We start from the raw sequence: 23,166 nt of genomic DNA, 5'->3' as shown, positions 1-23,166 counted from the left end.
TAACTTGGTAGGCGGGGCTGACCTTGCTACTTTATTCCAAGGATGCTGGTTTAAAAGTAAGGCCTATGGCACTCAGCCAAAGCATTTTATCTTCCCAGTCCTCCCATAAGCCTCACGTCTGGAAAGCCAGGTTTGTTATATAATGTTGCTAAAAGTGGCAGAGCCCAGACAGGTAGGGAACAAAGCAGATTCCCCACAACATGCCTGAGCCAGCTCTTCTCATGATTAGTGCTTAAGTAGGTGGATGTGAACGGCCTTGTAATTTCCCAGGCTTGGTTGCTGTACTTCAGTGTCTACTCGTCCTCATAGGAAGATGACTGTGGTATTTTGTATTTAAAAAGGCAGAGGAGGGGACACAACACTGCGTTCCCAGCACATTTCCCAAATTTGCCCCTCCTGCGGCTCATTGCAGGAGAATTTGAGAAGGAAATGCATGCTGGTCCACCAGAGGCAGATTACTGATAACAGTTTGGGTGCTATTTTCCTTTCTTTTGTTCTAAAGAAACGGGCACACATTGAAGTTCAAACAAACCAGAGGAATATATAAAGCTAAAATTCATTCATAACACAGGCACAGGTACTTGCTTTGCTGATGCAGCAAACAAAGACAAAAGACAACTCTAAGCTGTACATCTTCTAGAATCTCACACTTGCAGTACTTTGTATACTGGCGCCCCTATGGAAGGATTTGAGGTTGAGTCCTTGTCCCAATATGATACTCCTGTTTTGCATCTACTTGATTTCCAAGAGGCTCAACACACTTTGAGCATCTTATCAACAACTCAAAGGGCTTCTTATCTAAACAAAAGTGTCTAAAGATATCAATATTCTAAAAATATCAATATTCACAAGAAGTTCATGATCGTTATTAATCACTTATATGGCATTTCTAAAGTGTTTTGCAATCTGCACCATAATCGTTGCCGCATCAGCCATGTGAAGTAAAGCCACTATTATTATTATTATTATTATTATTATTTATTTATATAGCACCATCAATGTACATGGTGCTGTACAGAGTAAAACAGTAAATAGCAAGACTCTGCCGCATAGGCTTACAATCTAATAAAATCATAGTAAAACAATAAGGAGGGGAAGAGAATGCCAACAGGTACAGGGAAGGGTAAGCAGGCACAGGGTAGGGAAAAACTAACAGTAGAAAGTAACAGTAGAAGTCTGCACAACATCAAGTTTTAAAAGCTTTAAAAACTATTGTCCCCATTGTACAGGTGAGTAACCATCACTGACAGCAACTGGCTCAACACTCCCACTCGAAATTAGATGCCGCAAAGGCATCCTGAATTCTTAAGAATTTTATTCAACTCCCTCATGCACAGCTCAGATTGCCATCTGCCGCTGTCAGCCCCAGGACCACCAGAATAAGACTTGGACTGAATTAACACAGTCACTTAGGGTGAACACAGTCACATAGAGTTATTTTCACCCTTTCTCAGTGTGGCATTAATATGCATTAATTGAAGTGTGTGGGGAGGGGGATTCTTAAAGTGATAATTAAAGCCTCTGGTGGAAATTCATGGGTATTTTTTGGCCTTGGGCTAGATATCACTGACAAGACAAAGCTGCTTCAGGTTGAACATCTGGATGGTACAGCTGTTGTGCAGAGGCTAACCTTGGTATAATGGCTGATGTTGTTTCACTGTTTCCTTGACCCTCTGATGTTTTGTCATGAGACTGAAAGTTCATGGAGGGCAGGCACCTAGGCCTGTGCAATGTACTGTGCCTGTGTAGACCTGCCTATGGACTGTGGGTACAACCCTAGGAAATCTGCATATAACTGTTTCAAGATCCAGGAGAAAACACATGCAATGCTTTAGATATTATTCTAACCCGACAGCACAATTCTATACACATCGACTTCAAAATAAGTCCCACTGAATTCAGTAGGGCTTACTCTCAGGAACCTGGGGATAGGATTACAGCTTAAAACAGGCAGCTGGAAAATGGAAGACATTCTCCTTGGAATCAGTGAGACTCATTTCCAAGTAAATGGCTTTAGGGTGATGGGGATAGTTTTCACTGTTGCACCTTCCACATAGGGTTATTTTTCAAGTGCAACCACACTTATTATTATTTATTATTATTTATTTATATAGCACCATCAATGGTGCTTCCTTCCACTGCTTTCTTGTTCTCCGTTCCTCTGTTCTTTAGCTCTATCCATTCCTTTCTTAGCATCTGTCTTCAAATTCTGTTTTAGTTTAGATTGGGTCATCCGACGTTAACTCCAATTTTGGGATCCTGGGAAAATCCAAAAAAGAAACCCCCTGGCTCCAGCTGTCTTTTGCAAAAGTGTGTGCCACTCTTGAACAAAAAAATGGGTATCAGCTGTGACTGTAATTTGAGAACAGTCACAGAAGTAAACTGATATTTGTAAAGAGGCATACAGGGAATTATCTCATAAACATTCTAGTTCATTGTTGCACAAACTCTTTATAGCGGAGCTATACTTTCCCCCACCTCAATTAAATTAGGAGGCACCATTCACCTCCAGAATTGTAAGGGTAAGAATGCCCCTCTTCAGAATGCCCCTCTTCTTGTTGTTTCTGCAGGAGACACTGCAGTGGGCATGCTTTTTAACTGGAAAGAGTCAATTCCTGAGTAGTGACTCATGCAGAGGAACACAGAGGAGTTGGTTCCCTCGAAGGGTGAGCTAATCTGCTGCATTGGGAATGATCCAATTTAGAGATAAGGCAGAATTAGTTACCTCCAGTAGAAGCCAATTGAAAAGAAAGATCAGAGCAGTACATCATAAAGAGACACAGTTCGCAGCCTCGCATGCCGACGGGAGTTTTGAGATTAATTATTTCAATAATCATTTGCTCATGGCACACAGTTGGGAATTATTTGCTGGCTGCAATAAGCAGTGGCACCATCAGTGCAGGACTTTGGGAAAGAAATCTACTATCCTTCTGAACTACATGCGACAAAGTTGAAAGACAACACATGTAATAATATGCATTACTATTGGGGGAGGGGGATAAAACCTAAAGACCATTTAGTCCAGTGTAGGGTGACCATATGGAAAGGAGGGCAGGGCTCCTGTATCTTTAACAGTTGTATAGAAAAGGTGCTGCGTGCATACCAGGTGCTGCATACATACAAATGACACCTGCTGAAATTCCCTTTTCTATACAACTGTTAAAGATACAGGAGACCTGTCCTCCTTTCCATATGGTCACCCTAGTCCAGAGTCCAAAATTACATAACTGCACTACTGATAATAATCATGTTCTGCTCACTTGCTGTTATTACTCAAGGTTCTTGGGGGCAGGGGTGGTGGTCTGCTCCTGTTGGTGGAGCAGATGTTGTTGTCAAGGTGCAATAACTGTTGTGCTCTTAAATCTCAGTTAATTACACTAAACTCCAGACTTTATTAGACCGGTGGTTTGTCCGAAAGCAAAACCAAACCGTTTTTTTTAATATGATGGCCAGAGACACAGATGAGCTGCAGAAGTGAGGAAAAGTTTACTCTGCAAATCATTTGACAATAGTTAATGAGTCACTTCTTTGGCCAGAAGCACCCAAAGCAATGTTAAAAACCTAACACAATTGATTACAGAATAAAGTAATTAAAACCCATAAAACCTAACATAATCGCAGAGAAAACAATACAATTATAAGTAACAAAAACAAATAAACCGCAACTTGACTCTCCCTTTCTGAAAGCTGACACAGGAGAGTGTATCTACAGGTCATCTAGCCCAGCTCTCGAGACACGTTGCACACAAAATAGAAAATCAATATGCTATGCAGAGTAAATAAAATAAAAATAGTATCTGCTCTTATTACGGCCTCTGCTAGCAAGAGGGAACAACCACCTCCCACAAAGAGGCACTAATCATTTTTCTTAGCCCTATATAGCATCAGACCCACCTCGGCCAGTTAACAGTGCAATACTGCACACGTCTATTGAGAAGTAAGCCACATGGCCTTACGCCAATAGGACCTAGTCCCAGGAAAATATGTATGGGATTGCAGTCTTAATCTGCCAAGAAAAGTAAGGGTCAAATACACAGATCACAGCCCTCTCTGCTCCAGATGCCATTACAGAGCACTGCATCTGCTCAGTGTCATCCAGTGGAGCTCTTTCATGTAGTTAAAGGCCTTAGGTGTAGGCCTTGGAAACACAACAACCTGGACCCTCAGAGGCTCGCTGTGAACAATTTGCAAGGCACTTTCCAGATAAAATTGCTCGTATTTGTAGTGACCTGGATGCCACTGTTTTGCCAGAGTCTGATATGGACGGGGCTAGTGGACCATCTAGTCATGTTATGGATACCTTGCAGCTTCTTGTGCAACTTGAGGATGTGGACAAACTCCTCGGAGGACAGAGGCCTACGACTTGCACTTTAGATCCTTGTCCATCCTGGCTTTTGAAATCTTCCAGAGGTGGGCTGGATATCTGGACCTCCAAGGCAGTAAATGCCTCATTGAGGTCTGGTATGGGCCCCACAGCTTTGAAAGAAGTTGTGGTGAGGCCCTTGTTAAAAAAACCAAATTTAGATCTTATGGTTTTAGATAACTACCACCCTGTATGTAATTTACCATTCTTGGGCAAGATGCTGGAGTGTGTGGTGGTCTCACAACTCCAAGCTGTTTGGGATGAAACTGATTACCTAGATCCATTCCAATCATTTTAGGCTTGGTTATGGGACAGAAACAGCCTTGGTCACTCTGGTTCATGACTTATGCCAGGGAATGGATGGGGGGAGTGCAACCCTGTTGGTTTTCCTGAACGTCTCAGCAGCTTTTGATCAGTCATGGTATCCTTCTGGATTGTTTATCTGGATTGGGCTTGGGAGGCACGGTTTTAAGGTGGTTCTGGTCCTTTTAGGAGGAGTGGCCTCAGAAGGTGGTGCTGGGGGACTTCTAATCCACCCCATGTCTGTTAGCCTGTGGGGTGCCTCAAGCTTCTATCTTGTCCTCATTGCTTTTTAACATCTACATGAAACCACTGGGAGAAGTCATCAGGAGGTATGGGCTGAAGTGTCATCAGTATGTGGATGATACTCAGAGCTACCTCTCGTTTCCATCTGCACATCCCAGGAAGGCTGTGGAACTCTTGAAGCTGGAGGCTGTTTTGGGATGGATGAGGGACAACAAGCTGAAACTTAATCCAGACAAGACAGAGACTGTGAGTTGGGAAACCAACTACTTTAGATGGAGGTTTACTACTGGTCTTAGATGGGGTGGCACTCCCCCTAAAAGATCAAGTACGCAGTTTGGGAGTCCTCATGGATTCTGAGCTAACTGGGGAAGCTCAGGTGATTGCGGTGTCCAGGAGTACATTCTACCAGCTTATGCTGGTATGCCAGCTGCAGCCCTATCTGGAGAGGACAGTCCTTATCTGTTATCCATGTACTAGTCACATCCAGGCTAGACTACTGTAATGCACTGTACATGGGGCTGCCTTTGAAGATGCTTTGGAAACTTCAACTGGTGCAGAATGCAGCTGTACGAGTACTGGTAGGGGTGCAGCAATTCAATCATATAATGCCTACATTGCTCCAGCTGCACTGGTTACCAGTGTGTTTCCAAGCCCAATTCAAAGTGCTGGTTTTGTCCCTTAAAGCTCTAAACGGTTTGGGACTTGAAGGACCGCTTTCACTCATATCACCTTGCCTGCACTTTAAGATCAGAAAGAGAGGCCCTTCTCATTTACCCACACATGAGAGCAATTAGGTGGGTGTCCAAACAGGAAATGGCCTTCTCTGTGGTGGCCCAAAACCTCTGGAACAAACTTCCATCAAATGTCCACCATGCACCATCCTTGCAGACTTTAAAAAAGGCCTTAAAAACATTTTATTTTACCATGGCCTTCCCATTACTGTTATAGCTGCTATTGTTCTTCCTGCCAGTTTGATCATTTTAATTGCTATTTTATTGTGAATATGTTTTTATTGCTTTTAATATTTTATTGCTTTTAATATTTTATGTATTTCATTGTTGCAAGCTGCCTTGTGATGAGAAGGCCTCTCCCCTGAAAGACAGCCAAGAAATGTTTTAAATGAATAAATAAAATATTTGATTTATCTGGGTGAAAAAAATTCAAATGGATAACAATTAAGTTCCTCACAATTGCCTACAACCCCCAAATCACTGTATTTCATAGAATCATAGAATAGCAGAGTTGGAAGGGGCCTACAAGGCCATCGAGTCCAACCCCCTGCTCAATGCAGGAATCCACCCTAAAGCATCCCTGACAGATGGTTGTCCAGCTGCCTCTTGAATGCCTCTAGTGTGGGAGAGCCCACAACCTCCCTAGGTAGCTGATTCCACTGTCGCACTGCTCTAACAGTCAGGAAGTTTTTCCTGATGTCCAGCCGGAATCTGGCTTCCTTTAACTTGAGCCCGTTATTCCGTGTCCTGCACTCTGGGAGAATCGAGAAGAGATCCTGGCCCTCCTCTGTGTGACAACCTTTTAAGTATTTGAAGAGTGCTATCATGTCTCCCCTCAATCTTCTCTTCTCCAGGCTAAACATGCCCAGTTCTTTCAGTCTCTCTTCATAGGGCTTTGTTTCTAGACCTCTGATCATCCTCGTTGCCCTCTTCTGAACACGCTCCAGCTTGTCTGCGTCCTTCTTGAATTGTGGAGCCCAGAACTGGACGCAATACTCTAGATGAGGCCTAACCAGGGCCGAATAGAGAGGAACCAGTACCTCACGTGATTTGGAAGCTATACTTCTATTAATGCAGCCCAAAATAGCATTTGCCTTTCTTGCAGCCATATCGCACTGTTGGCTCATATTCAGCTTGTGATCTACAACAATTCCAAGATCCTTCTCATTTGTAGTATTGCTGAGCCAAGTGTCCCCCATCTTGTAACTGTGCATTTGTTTCTATTCCCTAAATGTAGAACTTGGCATTTATCCCTATTAAATTTCATTCTGTTGTTTTCAGCCCAGCACTCCAGCCTATCAAGATCACTTTGAAGTTTGTTTCTGTCTTCCAGGGTATTAGCTATCCCACCCAATTTGGTGTCATCTGCAAATTTGATCAGCGTTCCCTGCACCTCCTCGTCCAAATCATTAATAAAAATGTTGAAGAGCACTGGGCCCAGGACTGAGCCCTGCGGCACCCCACATTTGTAACCATCAGACACCCCCCCCCCATTTCCATCTGACAATCACCACCAGCATTTATGGGGTACATTTACAGTAACCCATCACCCTACATTTCTTTTTCTCCTTTCCTCTTTGTGGTTTTATGTTGAGCACAGAAAGTTTCCTGGTCTGCTTTGTTACAAAATTAGCTGAAAACGGAGGTGAGCTCTTGCAACAGATGTCCCGCTCTGCCAAACACTCATTGAGCTGTGAGGGAGGAGGGCACAACCCACTAAAACCGGTGAGAAACTCAGCAACTGAACAGGCTAGCAATCGGTAGGAAACCTCCTCCATAATTCCTCCAGGCTTTTTCTTTTCTTTTCTTTTTGTCTCGCAGTGTGATTAGACGGAGCCCACCTGGGCTGGGATCAGCAGCTTTCATTTCAGAGCTGCCATCAACCTGAAGGCAGTGATTACTTTAATACCACTGCTGATTACATAAGGGATATCATACACCAGGGCGTGGTGTACTGGGAAAGAACCGCATGTACCAGAAGAGCAAGCCGCCACAGGCATCGCCAGACACACTGCTATCTCCCAGCCACTTTTTGCTGATCTTCTTTTCAGTCAAAAACACACAGCTGGTTTGGTGAGGGACAGAGGGGCTGTTTTACATATACTGTTCTGTCTTGCTGTTCTAGGACACAGGCTGGAAACTTGGTTTGGCTGCCAAATGGCTTCTGACCAGAAGCTACTTTACAGCTTTTGCCATGTCAAACTCTGAGAAATTATCTTTTCAGGACTTATGGTCCAGACCAGGCATGTCATCAGAAGATGGGACCGGTACTGAGAGGAAGGAGATAATTAACTCAACTATCTGGCCTAACAGGCCTCTCAGTTAGCTATCTCCTGAGCAGCGTTTCCATTTGCTAAATGAACAGTCATGGCTGTGCTCCATTTGGCTAAACTCTGTAACACTAACATTATGGCTGCGCACTGCTGCTATGGAGCTCAGTTCGAGCTCCAAATAATCTCTAACTCTAGCAATGCATCACTTTGTCCAAAGGCTAAGATTGTTCTCCTTCAGGACAATAAATACCCTCAGCATGGAAACTGATACCAGAGAGGCCACCCGCTGCAAGAAATTGAAATAATACACAAGCAACAAACCTATAGAATACTTACACATTCACAGGCATGGATGAAGGGGGTAAAAGCTACAATAAGCCCTCTGCATAATACCTCATCAGGATACCATTAGCAGAACCTTCCTTTATGCTGGCTTAAAGGAGGATGAAAAAAAAAATGTGTACATTCTCAGAGTCCATGCAGTCTACAAGAACTGGGCACCTCAGTGATCATTATTAGCCTTGCGGCTCAGACCCGTGCAGGATCACTGGGAAGTAAATCCCACCAAGTTAAATGGATCCAATACTGATCATGCACTAGTAGAACTAGTATAAATGGACCCTTTGGAGGACATTTGGGGCATATGCGGGAAGCTGTAGGGAAGAGGAACAGATGGATAAATCCCATAACACCAGCAGACATCCACTTGCACGTTAGATCCAAGCCTTAAAGTGCAAATCGCCAGAACAATATATGGCCAGGGAACAGTTTCACTAAGGGGAAAGTACAGTTAACATGAGCACAGGAAATAATCACCTTATGAACGTAATTAGCTTCTTTAAACAAGCGATTTACAGCACACTTGTTACTGGCTACTCACAGAAGTTTGTGGGTCCTTTTGATGATGCAGTCAGCCTCCTGAGCGTCTCCTGCTCCTTTTCTCAGTTTTAGAGTCACCAAATAAACATCAGAAACCTCGACTCTTCTAAGGTTGCACTATAAAATGCTCACTAGAGGGTCATGTCCCATTGAAATGTACAGGCCATATGGTCGCTGCTCTCTTCTTTGTGTAATTGTGCTCATTTCAAACACGGAGAACCAGGAGGAGAGCAACGGTAAGGAAACATGATCCCCACCCCCACCCCCATCTGAAGAGACCCATTGAGTCCAAATAAAGCAAAATTTATCTTGGGAAGCAATCCTATGCATGTTTAGCCAGAAAAAAACCTCCTACAACTCCCTGCATGTCCCAGCCAGCTATGCTAGTTGGGGAATGCTGGGAGTTGGATTTTTTTTCTGTGTAAACATATATAGGATTGCGCCCTGAAGAACCTGTAAAATCCTTATTGACCCACTTACAGCAAGGACAAGAGTGATGCCTCTGATCACCAAAGGCCTAGATCATTGTTTTTATAAATATAATGAATAAATATTACTCATTCGTGGAGGATCCAGACACTGGTCCTCAAGGCAGCACTTCTATTGTAAGGAATATTACAATTTCCTAGTAACTGTTGTTGGGATAATGCAATTCTTCCACTACTCAGTGCACCATTGCTGTTGCCATCTGGAATGCAACTACACAAACGTCATAGATGCTGCCCATGATACTACTAGTAACCTTTTGTGACCTTTTAAGGAAATTCTAATTCTCTTTTTTAGAAACTGAGTGCTCCCCCACTGTACTACTCATGCATGAGTGCACTTATCGAGTCTGTTAAAAAGAAAAATGAATGGCAAGCTCCAGGGATGCACTATTTTCTAAACCTTATTTAAGTGACCTTAAACAAAAGATTGCAGTGTAGAGGGCTTCGTTTCAGTGTTCCAGTCAGGCACCCATGCCCTCTTCCAGCATATTCCATTCTCCCTTTCCCACCTGGTTTTCCATCTTTCTCCCAATCGATACTTCGCATTCAGCAGGAACTGGGCATCCTCAGTTCTCAACTGGGCTGCTTTGGACTGGGTTTGGGCCACTTAAGTGCTTTTTCCTAAACATTTTTTTTTGTAGTTCTGCAAAGCTTGGAGGTTTCCCCAAGCATGCTGATATTCCCCAAGCATGCAAGCACTTTTTGCAAACCACCCAGAGAGCTTCAGTTATGGGGCGGAATAGAAATGTAATGAATGGATGAATAAATGAATGAATCTCCCTTGTGTTTCTCAGTTTCTACGCTTTGCCTACAGTCCCTGTCCACAACTCACCAGTTGAGTTTGCTATTAAAGGGAATGACAAGGTTGTGCTCTCACCTCTCTTCTCCCCGGCCACCACACAGCCTGACTTTGTTGGTAAAAACAATAGGCAACCCCTCACTGGTCCCCACCCCCCATATCATGTGTATCTATATTGTGCCACTACCACTGGATTGGGGCTGAAATGAAGAGTAATGGTGAATTGCCGTAATGGTGAAAGTGCAAGCTTTTGATCAAAAGTCCCAAGCAAATTCTCAAAGCAAACAACATGAGAGCCCAACACTGATTTTACTAGTGTCTATTATGAGCAGCAAACGCTTTGTACAAGGCAGGGCTAGGGTACCTGTGTCCCTTCCCAGATGATGTTGGACTAGGGCGACCATATGAAAAGGAGGACAGGGCTCCTGTATCCTTAACAGTTGTATTGAAAAGGGAATTTCAGCAGGTGTCATTTGTATATATGGAGAATCTGCTGAAATTCCCTTTTCTATGCAACTTTTAAAGATACAGGAGCCCTGTCCTCCTTTTCATAGGGTCACCCTATGTTGGACTGCAGTTCCCATCACTACTAGCCAGCAAAGCCAATGGTGAGGGATGATAAGAGTTGCAGTCCACCAACATCTGGACAGCCACATGTTTTCCACCCCTAGTTATGTGTTGAGGAAGAACCAACTGCCTTTATCTGAATTTTAAAAATACCAGCACTTCATTATAGGGAGTCTATCAACACTGTATGCTTGTTGTTGTTTTTAAAATTCAGAAGGAAACCTGCTCCCATTAATGTAGTCAGCACCTTGGCGCAATCCACTCCTCCTGTTTGGCTCTTTAAAAACTGCAAGACAATCATGTTTTTCATTGTTAAACTTTAGTAGAAAAACAAAAACAAAACCCTGCCAAAGGGCAGCTGCATGTCAGTAATACTGATGAACAAATTGCTGCCTTTAATACACAGGCAAGAAAGACCAAACTTTATAGCACTTAATAAACTGGGAAAGGAAATAAAGTTTCTTTTCAATAAATGAAAAGAAGCATGCTGGTGGAGATACATATTTAGGGGTCTCCGACACAGCAGCACTATCAACATTATTTTCACAAAGATGAGTTGGATGGGACAACTCTGGAAAAATAGGCTTGTAAACCACACTTGAAAAACAGAATACCAAGATCATTCCAGGGCTGCATGCTCTTGGCACATGGTTAGCGGTTTTGCTTTTACCCAAAGGGTAAAATCCAATGAAGGCTTTCCGCTGATGGAATTGTGGAGTGAGCGGTCTCCCATGGGCCCTCAAAATCAGCTCTGGAAGGCAGGGGGTTCCTCCGGAGCAGATTTGGGGGGGGGGGGGGAGAGAAAACTACATCTTGAGCAGACCTTTGCTCTCACAGTGCTGAAGTCGTTATCCTGAATGCAACTCTGGCCTACTCTGAGCATTTGGGTCTTTTCCCTCTGTTTATATAGTTTTCTACTTGCCAATCGAAGTCTCGCAGGGACCATTGCTTTGGGGAGTTGAGCGGAGATAAATCATATTCCTGAACAAGGTCTCGTGAAACACTGCCTGTCACACATTTGGATTTGACTGGAGAAAGCACTCTGTGGCACTCAACTGGTTTGTTGTGTTCAACCATTACTTCCTCTTGCTCCTCCTTGCACGAGTGCCCAGCAACCCACCTTCCATTAGAGTAAGGCACAGCTTTCTTCATGGGCTCTCGACAGCTTTGTTGGGAAACTTCAGCATCAGAGTCATTTTCACTCTCGATGGTACATTTCTCTGGGGAGTCAAAACAAACCCCTCTAGGCGCACAGTGACGGGTAGCTAGTTTTGACAACCTTAAGGGCCTTTCCTGCTTCTCATTATTTTGCATGAATCTTTGCACTGTTTCGGGGACTTGGGACTCCAGAAGCGAGTATCTCTCAGATCTCAAGTATTCCTGGAAATATGCATGACATGCCTCCTTCTTTACTACTGGGATTATGGTGCAGGGCTGTAGCCAGGCTACAAACTCCAGTAACTCTTGGAAATTTGAGTGGTCTGAGTAGGGAATAATGTAGGCATCAGGGTGGCTGATGTTCACGGGCCGGCTGGTAGGGAGAATGGCTATGGTCGGACGTCTCTGGTTCCATCTCTTCAAAGTTGCTTGGCAGATTTCTGAAAAATCCACGGCCTGGATCCAACCAGCCCCTTCTTCTGAGGTGAACACATCCTCCATCTCCAGTAGCTGCATAAGCTCCAGCTTCCGGGGACTCACTACAACCCAGGTGTGAAATTCTTGGGCCAGTTCCACCAAGAGCGACTCCTTTCCCAAATTGTAGGTACCTAGAAGGGGGCAAAGAAGAGTAAGCATTTCAAAGGCCAGATGGTATAGGATGATGTTCATTCCACCCAGAGAGAGAAATTTATTCAGCTGCTATTACAACATCAAGATCAGGGCTTTTGATACAGCTGCCAGCCTTTTACTGTTGAAGACTTCAGGGAACTGAAACACTGCCCCTTCCCTTAGTGGGCTCCTCCTCCAATGGCTCTCATGTTGCTAAACGCAACAGGGACATTGTTATTTATGGATATGTATCCAAATTCTGTGCATTCACCCCATGCTCCAAAGTAATGAGCTTGGATGGGATCTATTTTAAGATAATTCTGGAAGCATTAGCTTGCCAACAGACTTCTCAGATTCCTGAATTCCTTAGATCACTTCCCACCATTTGTGTTCCTCTCTGTCTTTGGAAAGTCACTGTGAGAGCCATGGGTGGGGCCACCTGCAGCCCTGGAGCTGCAGGTGGCCCTTGCCCTAATTTCATGCAGCCCTCAGTTCAGGCGTGTGCCAAGAGCCATCTGTCCCTTCCCTGGCAGTCTGCTGCATGTGAAGGAAGAGGGAGAGAAACAGGGGTGTTAGAAAAGGGTAGACCCACCCACTTTTTGCTCTGCCCCTGCCCACTGCTGGCATTGGCCCTTCTCACCGCCAACATGCAGCCCCCGGAAGATTATCCATGAGGGAATGCGGCCCTCAACATGGGAAAAAACAACAACGTTGCCCATCCCTGCAGTTAAACTCTTGGCCATCCTATTCCAAGGATTCTCAAGACAGTGGATTTGACTCAACTAACCATTTGGAAACTTCTTCCCAATCTATTAGGACCACTTACCAATCTTAACCAAGTGATAAGGGTGTTCCCTGATCACCTTTTTGATCTGTTCGGTCGCCTCTTGCCGGGATGGTAAGACAATCCTGGGATGGCAGTTTGTATTGTCCAGGTAGAGGACGTTGATCAGCTTTGCGTTCTTCAGAGCTGGTTCTTGCTGCATGCTGGGAGTGTAACGGAAATCACCTAGTAAGACACAGATATCGCAGGACTGTCAGGGGAAACAGACACTTGGAAAGGAGAAGAATTTATTATTAAAGTTCCAGCCAAATAAATGAACAATAAGATTGTGATGGCAGAAAGCAGTGCCGTAAACTTACTACTAATTGCTTCTACAGAACCTTTTGAGTGTAAAATTCTCATTTCATTTATTCTTGCAACAATCCTGTGTGGCTAGCTCAGCTGTTACTTCTCTATATGGCTACTACTGAGTGAGCATTGGAAATGCACCTGGATTTCAATTTCCAAGCCAACACTCAAGCTACTGCAACTGGGGTGGGCAACCTTTTTGGCCCAAGTGCTACATTTTTAAAATTTATTTATTTAAAACATTTATATCATTAAGATCTCAGAGCAGCGTACAGATAAAAGCATACAGTATAAAACAGTAAATATGCACAGTTAAAAACAAATTAAACCACGAACCATGTTAAAACAATATATCATTTTAAAGCAGTAAAAGCAGTTAAAACAATGTGCCAGGCAGAGTGCAAGCACACTCGCATGTGCACACAGGGATGGAATCACTGGGGGAGGGGCTCATGCCTCCCCTATCCCAGTAACACAGATAGGGATCGCTACTTCCCCACCGCCATTAGTGGCACAGAAGCAGATATCTCGGCTGCTTCAGGATCTCTTAGGGAGGGGGAGGATAAAGCCTCTTCCCAGTTTGACCCCAACGTGCTTTAGGGGGTCACTGTTTCCCTGCTGCTTTAGGGTTGCTGAAGACCCCAAGCAACTCCAATGGGGATTGCTGTCCCAGCCTTGCTAACAACAGCACTGAAACTGTGGCCTTTTTCACAAAGGCCAGACAGTCCGCTGGGAAAAGTGCCTCCGGGCCACACAGCGAGCAGTCAAGGGTCACATGCGGCCTGCACCTACACCCCAGCCCTACACCACAATGTCCTAGCAGTGAGGACACTGCACAGGAGTGAGGCCGGAGTTGTGGAGTCTGCTATTAGCGGGTGCCTGCCAGCAGGCAGAGAAAAGATGCAGACAAGAAAACATTACCATTGGGAGATAAACTATGGCAGAGCAACGTTGGGACAGAAAGATTTTTTTTTAAAATTAGATATTAAAAAAAGAACAGCGTCCTAAGAACGGGCATAATAGGTATTTACAAAAGACAATGCAATGTAAAGAATAATAATAATTAGTATGCTGTAGAATCTTCATTTAGTTATTATAATGTCCAGATGCTCAAAGCAAAAGCGGGTGTAAATTGTTGTAAATCTTGTTGTGATGTGTTTTGAATAAAACTCTTCTCATATGGCATAAAATGCTAACGCTCCTGTCTTTCCTTGAATCAAAGCAAATCATGCGTTATTTTTTTCTGATATTGCCACAGACCATATATTCCGATACCATGCAGGTAAGTTCAAATATTAGATGAAATCTAAAATGTGAGTCTCCTAACTCTCACAAATAAAGGAGTTCATACCTGTGTAGAGGATGACACCAAAGTAGCCTTCAAAAAGGAACATGACAGATCCAGGGCAGTGGTTAGCATCTATCAAGGTCACTGTCATGGTCTCTCTGCCGATCCCATCCAAGGCCATGACATGGCTCTCTCCCACTTCCAGAGGGCGGATCCATTGCTCAGCCACCTAGAATCGAGATTCAAACATGCTACAGTCAACAGTAGGCTTCCTCTAAGAGAACTGCTAGAAGACCATGCACTAGTGCTTAAATGTACCTTCAGCCTGAGATGCAGGATCTGACCAGTAACAGGAGAGCAATAAATAGGTTGGTTCCAGGTACTAGACAGTCCCACTGTATGGTCACTGTGCATATGGGAAAGAAAGAACAAGCGGGCCCGCCCAGCTTTTCTGATATTCCAGAAATCCACTGCAATGGGCGTCCCTGCAATCAGAGTCCCATTCATCAGTCCAGCTCCTGTAAAACAAGGACAAGATTTGAATACTCTTTTTCAAAAAGGGGGGACATCAATAAAGTTCCTCCGAAACTGATCAACAAGAAGTAAAGATTTATTTAATTATTATTATTATTATTATCATCATCATCATCATCATCATCCTGCATTTTGCTCAATGCTGGACCTCAAGGTGGCATTACAAAATTTAAAACATATATATTTAAAATGTATAAATAGAAATATACAAAAGTTAATTCCATATAGTATGTATGGAATGAGATGACCTGCCATAAAGTGTATGAACTGAACTTCGATTGGGAAAATAAAGCAATTTAGCATGTTTGTTTGTTTATTTATTTGAAGTATTTGTATGCTGCTTCTCAGCCAGAAAGGCTCCTAGGGTGGTTTATGTATGATCAGCTAAAGAAGACATTTACATTGACATTCATATCTATTATTATTAATTAATTACATTACATCTAAGAGAAATATACCATAACAATTCCCCAAGGGATAGCCTTATTATTCTGTTGCAGCAACAACAGCAAAGAATCTTGTGACACCTTAAAGACTAACACATTTATTCATGTACAAGCTTTCATCTAATACATGAAGCGCAATCTGAATGCCAAGCATATATACACACCAACTGTGGGGGTGAGAGGTCAGAGGGAATTGAAGTGTGGAAAGTAAGGACAGTGATAATTACCTAATTTACAGGAATATACTGGTTCACAAAGAAACGGATATAAATTGGATTGCAGTTGAGACAGTGGTACTTACAAGCTGATTATTATTTATTACATTTATATACTGCCCCATAGCCGAAGCTCTCTGGGCAGTTTACAAAAAAACTAAATAGTTTTACTCAGAAGTAAACCCCACTAGATATGTTAGCGCAATCCTATGTAGAGTCCATCAGGAAGGAACTCTTTTAGGACTGAGATTTTAAAGACATGCAGTAAGTAACTGTGCAATCCTAAATATATTTACTCATAAGTAAGTCCCATGACTTCAGTGGAACCTACAATTACAACCTAAGGCTGCCATCCTAAGAATACTAACTTGGGAGTAAACCTCATTGAACACTGTGAGACATTTTTGTTGTTTATTCGTTCAGTCGTTTCCGACTCTTCGTGACTTCATGGGCCAGCCCACGCCAGAGCATTCTGTCGGCCGTTGCCACCCCTAGCTCCCCCAAGGTCAAGTCTGTCACCTCCAGAATATCATCCATCCATCTTGCCCTTGGTCGGCCCCTCTTCTTTTTGCCTTCCACTTTCCCTAGCATCAGCCTCTTCTCCAGGGTATCCTGTCTTCTCATTATGTGGCCAAAGTACTTCAGTTTTGCCTTTACTACCATTCCCTCAAGTGAGCAGTCTGGCTTTATTTCCTGGAGTATGGACTGGTTTGATCTTCTTGCAGTCCAAGGCACTCTCAGAATTTTCCTCCAACACCACAGTTCAAAAGCATCTATCTTCCTTCGCTCAGCTTTCCTTATGGTCCAGTTCTCGCAGCCAGAGGTTACTACGGGGAATACCATTGCTTTAACTATGCAGACCTTTGTTCTCAGTGTGGTGTCTCTGCTCTTAACTATTTTATCAAGATTTGTCATTGCTCTCCTCCCAAGAAGTAAACGTCTTCTGATTTCCTGGCTGCAGTCAGCGTCTGCAGTAATCGTTGCGCCCAGAAATACAAAGTCTGTCACTGCCTCCACGTTTTCTCCCTCTATTTGCCAGTTACCAATCAAGCTGGTTGCCATAATCTTGGTTTTTTTGAGGTTTAACTGCAACCCAGCTTTTGCACTTTCTTTCACCTTTGTCATAAGGCTCCTCAGCTCCTCCTCGCTTTCAGCCCTCAAAGTGGTGTCATCTGCATATCTGAGATTGTTAATGTTTCTTCCTGCGATTTTAACTCCAGCCTTGGATTCGTCAAGCCCAGCACGTCGTATGATGTGTTCTGCATACAAGTTGAATAAGTAAGGTGAGAGTATACAACCCTGCCGTACTCCTTTCCCAATCTTAAAACAGTCCGTTGTTCCGTGGTCTGTTCTTACCGTTGCTACTTGTTCGTTATACAGATTCCTCAGGAGGCAGACGAGATGACTTGGTATCCCCATACCACCAAGAACTTGCCACAGTTTGTTATGATCCACAGTCAAAGGCTTTAGAATAGTCAATAAAACAGAAATAGATGTTTTTCTGGAACTCCCTGGCTTTCTCCATTATCCAGCGGATATTGGCAATTTGGTCTCTAGTTCCTCTGCCTTTTCTAAACCCAGCTTGTACATCTGGCAATTCTCGCTCCATGAATTGCTGGAGTCTACTGCAGGATCTTGAGCATTACTTTGCTGGCATGTGAAATAAGTGCCACTGTACGATAGTTGGAACATTCTTTAGTGTTTCCCTTTTTTGGTATGGGGATATAAGTTGATTTTTTCCAGTCTGATGGCCATTCTTGTGTTTTCCAGATTTGCTGGCATATGGAATGCATCACCTTGACAGCATCATCTTGCAATATTTTAAACAGTTCAGCTGGGATCCCGTCGTCTCCTGCTGCCTTGTTATTAGCAATGCTTCTTAAGGCCCATTCAACCTCACTCTTCAGGATGTCTGGCTCTAACTCACTGACCACACCATTTGAGCTATCCCCGATATTATTATCCTTCCTATCCAGATCTTCCGTATATTCTTGCCACCTTTTCTTGATCTCTTCTGTTTCTGTTAGGTTCTTGCCATCTTTGTTTTTGATCATACCCATTTTTGCCTGGAATTTACCTCCGATGTTTCTAATTTTCTGGAAGAGGTCTCTTGTCCTTCCTATTCTATTGTCTTCTTCCACTTCCGCACATTGCTTGTTTAAAAATAATTCCTTATAGGATTGCACTCTTACTTGAGTAAACATGTTTTGAATTGGATTGTTACGGAGCCAATCCTTCACAAAGAATAGTAGTAGAATGAGAAAATTCAGATTCCATCATAGACTTCTGAGAGCAGTTTGAAAACTGGGGTTAGTTCCGTTCTCTCTGTTACGAGAACTGGTGTGTTGTAAAGTGGATGCCTGTAGTTATTACTGTGGTATTTCATTTTTCATTGCTGTAGTTGGTTTAGTTTTCTGTAAGCTGCCTTGGCCATCAAATAATGGAAAGCCAGGTAATGACTGTCTAAAATAAATGTATGTATGAAATGTTAGACTAGGACTGATAAGCACTCTTCTCAGCAATGAAGCTCACTAAATGACTGTCAGCCAGTCACAATTTTTCAGCCTAACCTACCTCGCAAGATTCTTGTGAGGATAAAAAGAGCAGGAGAACAATGTATAGCTGTTCAGAGTTCTTTGGAGAAAGGGCAGGATAAAACATCCGTAACAATAGTAATAAGGACTATTAGTTAATGCTAGATATTCTATAGAGTAAGGCCCAGGTCCTTGCTCTGATGGAACGTATCTGTGTGTGAGACAGTCTTTAAGTTATTAGTTTTTAAGGTGCCACAAGACTCTTCATTATTCTCACTTGTGAAACATTCATCTTCCTAACATGACAAGCAGAATAACTATTACGTGTCAAGTTCCATGTGTAATATTAGGATAATGAGACACAACTCCACACAAATCACTCTGAATGCCTCTGAGTGTAAAGCAGTATCTGGATCACAAAGGCAGGGCAGCCAATAATGATTCGTGTCCAACTGTTAATGTTAAAAAAGCCTGGACAATACAGGAGCTCCTGAAAAATCCAAATTCAATTAGCAGTGGCTGAGGTGATAGCTAATCTCTGTTTGGATCTATATTATTGTCTACCAGACAACACCGGAAAAGGTTGCACAACGGATATTTAACTAGAAATACCCCATGGAAGCTTGCAGAAGAAATGTTCGAGAACCTAACCCAATGCATAGCAATGCTACTGCAGGAACAGGAGCCAATGGGTTTGGGATTAGGATTGGCAGGCAATCCTTAGTTTTAAGAATATATGAGCTCCAGGTACAGGACTTCTTCCAAACAAACAAGTATTAATCCTGAACACATTGCACTGAAAAGCATCAGTATATAGATATGGAGAAGAAACAGAGGTGGTAGGCTGGTGTGCAAAAGTTATATAAAGTTGCTAGAGTGATTATAAACCGCCCAGAGAGCTTCGCCTATGGGGCGTTATATAGATGTAATAAATAATATTAATCGGGGGAAGAAAATAAGAAAGATCTAAAATGTTTACTAAGAGCCACGGGTCTGCAGTAAAAGGGAGGCCTTTCAAACTGTAGTCCTACGCAGGCAAGTTCCGCTAACTCCATCAGATCTTCGTGCTTAGCCCCGTGGAGCCGCGCGATTCTACGCAACGTTTAGTCGGCAGTAAATCCTACCAGTTGCAATGTGCTACATTGCACTAATATCTGGGAGACTTCTGAATAAACATTAAAAGATTGCAGAGGTTGCAGGATTGGGCAAAAAACGTAAGTCCGGCACCAGCATACGATCCCCTCTCCCTTCCCAAAATCAGTATGCAGCATCAAGGGGCACCGAGGCTTACTATGCTTCGCAGGCCTGTGGCGCGGGAAAAGGCAACGATGCAAAAAGCCACCCGCCGCAAAATTGCTTTCCAATGGGACTTTTGGGCGACTCCGGACGGCGCGCTGCTAGAACCTACAGGGCTCCTTCCACCACTGCAAGGCAGAACCTCGGATTCGCAGCCCCCAGTTCCGATCTCATTCTCTACCTGCGCTTCCCGCCGAAGGAAAGAATAAAAAAAAACTATTCGCCCGCTCTCAAGACGCTACGGTAGCCACGCAGGCGCCGCGCTACACTTTCCAGCGAAATGAAAAAGGATTGCGCCACTTGCTGGCGGGCCTCCTAGGGCGCTGGAAGCGCATGCTCTGTAGAGTCCGGCCGAGATGGTGCGCATGAACGCACGCGCAGTATAATTCTTTTCCCGTAGTAATCTGTTCATCCAATAGACGCTTGCGGGAAATACGTGCAAATAGACGTCGAAAATGGGTAATTCCATTTTCCGCAGACGAAATTTCCTGGTTCTTTTAAACGCCATTTCTAAACGTTTATTCTAAGAAAGAAGTGACAACTGCTCATAGAGAACGCAGGAAAATCTTGGATTTTAGCATAGGTGTGATTAGGCAACAGCGTGCCTTCCCCTCTCCTGTAAAAGGTAGCAGCAAAATTCATGCCCTTTTTTAATGGAGGTCTAATTTCATGTGGAAAATCTGTGCGTGTTATCAAGCATTTTTTAAATTGCCCTGACAATGACAATATAGTCCATCGATATCAGAGGGCGGTGGCTGAGATACTTTATAGCAGCTCTGCTATGCAGTCCACTGCACGGCTAATAATATTTCAGATATTTTATTACTATCTGGGACTAAGATCGAGAATACAATACGATAACCTTGCTGTGCAGACATTTAGCTGGTCACCCGTCGTTTGCTTCCCCCGTTCCTTGAAATGCAGGTTGAGAAGGAGGCTGAGAAGTTAATCCACACGGAGACACTTAGAGTGGGGAAAAACAAAGCCACGTTGGCCATAATAATAATAATTCCAAAATACATATAGGGCAAGACCTTTATTGGGTCAACTCAAAATGTGCAAGTTTTCACAAAAAATGTGCAAGTTTTCAAAATTTCTAGATCGCTTTATCAGGCAAGGTGTTATAAAAAGCAGGGGGCTGATTATGCAGCCATCTTGAGTATAACATCCCGTCAGCCTGCCTGATGAAGCGATTCGGAGATCTCGAAAGCCTGCAGTTTTTTGTGATCTTTGACTTGGCCTAATAAAAGTATTACGCTATATGGACGTAGGAGGAAGGTGATTAACTTTCTCCACTGACCACTGTTTGTTTTGCAATGAAACCAGCCTCCACCGAAGTCCCCACCCCACGACAAAGCAGTTGCGGGCGATCTTAATCCCAAAAACTGTTCGCAGCACCGCCGCTGCAATGCATTTCTCATCCCTCTGCCTCGTGACTGCATTTCCCTTTAAAAAGGAAGAAAAAGAAAGTGTGCCGTGTTTGCACTCTCGGTGATCGTTAAATAGTGCTTTCTGTCAGTGGTGGATAGTTGAATTTAAAGACAAAAATCTCCCATAAAAAACAGACCTCAGGTTGCTCATGGATCAATTATTTCCCTCAAGTCCCCAACCACAACTCGTTTGCGTACAGAAGCCTTGTGCTCCAATTATTTGCATGCAGGAGCATGGTGCTTTTGTTCCTGGCAAAAGTTAATACAGGCAATCCTAGTCAACTCAGTTTGTAAGTCTATTGAATAAGTCTATGGTTTAGTCGGTTACGTGCATGTGCGCCAGGTTTTCGATTGGCTGGTGCAGTGACTTAGTCCGAAGAGATGTTAAAAAAATTCAAGTTATGATTCACTTCCGGATTCGATTAGAAACTTAGAAATGCGGGGCAAGATTGATGAAACTATATAGGATTGAATGTGGGGTAGGCATCCTGGTACGCCGCACAACTGAATCCAATCAATATTTACTCCAAAGTAAGTTCCACTGAGCTCAAGGGAGACTTACTCCGAAACCATTTGGTTGTAATGTTTTGTATGCCGCTTTGAAGGACCTTGTTAGGGGGTAAAAAGAGTTTTCTCTTATAAATAAAATTAAGAAATCCATTCTGGAAAGTTGCGACTTCTGAATGGACATATATAAGATTGCACTGTCTTTGACTAAAATGCACGTTGATTAAAGAAATGAATCAGGGGTTTCAAATTTTGTACCGAGAGTTTATTGCAGCCTTTCCTAAACTGGTGCTCTCCAGATGTGTTGGGGTGCAATTCAGTCCAACGCATCTAGAGGGCACCAGTTTGGGAGAGGCTAGTTCAATGGACGCTGGTGGCTCCAGTTTCTGTGGGGCTGTGAATCCATTCTTGGCTTTACTCAGAACCATCCAGAACTCTAAAAGAGCTCTCTGAATTACTCTCTCTCTCACACACACACACCCCCAATAGGTTAGGCATCTTGGATAGCTCCTTTAGAGTTCTGGCTAGTTTCTGACCGAAACCCAGAATGGATTTACAACCCCAGTGAAATCGGAGACACCAGCCTCCACTGGGCTGGTTTGTAGAAATATGCAACATTGCAGATACAGGGCTGCAGTTCAACTGGAGGCAGCTCTTTTGTCTTTAAAAGTCTGCATAATAGGCAGAAATTCAACAAGTACAGCCTTTCTCACCTCTGTATCTTCAGGATGTGGGACGGGTGTACACGTAGATTTTTTGCCTATCAATATAGTGGTTAAACAGACATGGATCACTGCCTTCCCCTATCCCATTAAAAAAAAACCCCACACACGAATATGTTATAACTTGGTTGTGTGTGTTTAATATTTAAGAACAGAGGGTGTGACGCTTGCAAACAAACAACAAGAAAGCTTGTGAACTGCAGCCCTGGGCCTTCAAAACACAGATAGAAATTCAACAGGGGAACGCTTTTTCACCACTACCTTTCCATCTGCTGAATTTCTGCTTCCCTTGAAGCCTTTAAAAGCACAGGTGCCCCTCTGAATGAAAAAGAGAAAATATATGAAACTGCTAGATAAACATACAAAGGTGTCCGTCTGACTTCTTTTCCGGGCGGGGAATGGGTGGACGTGATGATTTCAGAGTGCTGCAGCGAAAGGGAATTTCTAGCCCCGATTTTGTTTTGTTTTGTTTGTTAAACCTTTTTGTATTCCGATCGAGGCCTTGTCCCCGCACATGGAGGCTACCGTGACTTGCCATCGGTAACCGGAAGTCTTGATGGAGAACTAGAAAGACGGGAGTCCCTTTCCGGTTGAAGCGAGACTGGAAAGAGCGGGGCGGGAGAGAGTTTTTCCTCAAGCGCCTGAGAAT

General features: G+C 43.5%; 1 protein-coding gene across 3 annotated transcripts; it reads right to left on the bottom strand.

Moving 5' to 3' along the window:
• Positions 1-10,948: 10,948 nt before the first annotated feature.
• Positions 10,949-23,009, bottom strand: DCLRE1B (DNA cross-link repair 1B). Of its 3 annotated transcripts, none has more exons than XM_063119601.1 (5): positions 22,881-23,009; positions 15,152-15,351; positions 14,897-15,062; positions 13,240-13,422; positions 10,949-12,412 (listed from the first exon to the last, which is right to left on the bottom strand). In XM_063119601.1, the coding sequence occupies exons 2-5, from the start codon at positions 15,338-15,340 to the stop codon at positions 11,517-11,519; spliced, it is 1,434 nt and encodes a 477-aa protein (XP_062975671.1). In that variant the 5' UTR covers positions 15,341-15,351; positions 22,881-23,009; the 3' UTR covers positions 10,949-11,516. The 3 variants fall into 3 exon arrangements, with proteins under 3 accessions (XP_062975671.1, XP_062975661.1, XP_062975680.1); XM_063119591.1 differs by lacking the exon at positions 22,881-23,009 and adding an exon at positions 19,854-20,121; XM_063119610.1 differs by lacking the exons at positions 15,152-15,351; positions 22,881-23,009 and having other exon boundaries at positions 13,240-13,400; positions 14,897-14,980.
• Between the last annotated feature and the right edge of the window lie 157 nt (positions 23,010-23,166).

The sequence above is a fragment of the Elgaria multicarinata genome, chromosome 1 (assembly GCF_023053635.1).
Source record: "Elgaria multicarinata webbii isolate HBS135686 ecotype San Diego chromosome 1, rElgMul1.1.pri, whole genome shotgun sequence".
NCBI classification, from domain to species: Eukaryota; Metazoa; Chordata; class Lepidosauria; order Squamata; family Anguidae; genus Elgaria; species Elgaria multicarinata.
Note: the sequence above shows the minus strand (reverse complement) of the source record. Positions and strands in the feature narration are given on the sequence as shown.

What these genes read in the sequence shown, in the direction of transcription:
- DCLRE1B (XM_063119601.1), bottom strand. Translation starts at nt 15,340, where the DNA reads ATGAATGGGACTCTGATTGCAGGGACGCCCATTGCAGTGGATTTCTGG. An exon ending in TCCTGCATCTCAGGCTGAAG is followed by an intron (nt 15,063 to 15,151) that starts GTACATTTAAGC and finishes TCTCGATTCTAG; the next exon opens with GTGGCTGAGCAATGGATCCG. An exon ending in TGGTGTCATCCTCTACACAG is followed by an intron (nt 13,423 to 14,896) that starts GTATGAACTCCT and finishes GTGTCTTACTAG; the next exon opens with GTGATTTCCGTTACACTCCC.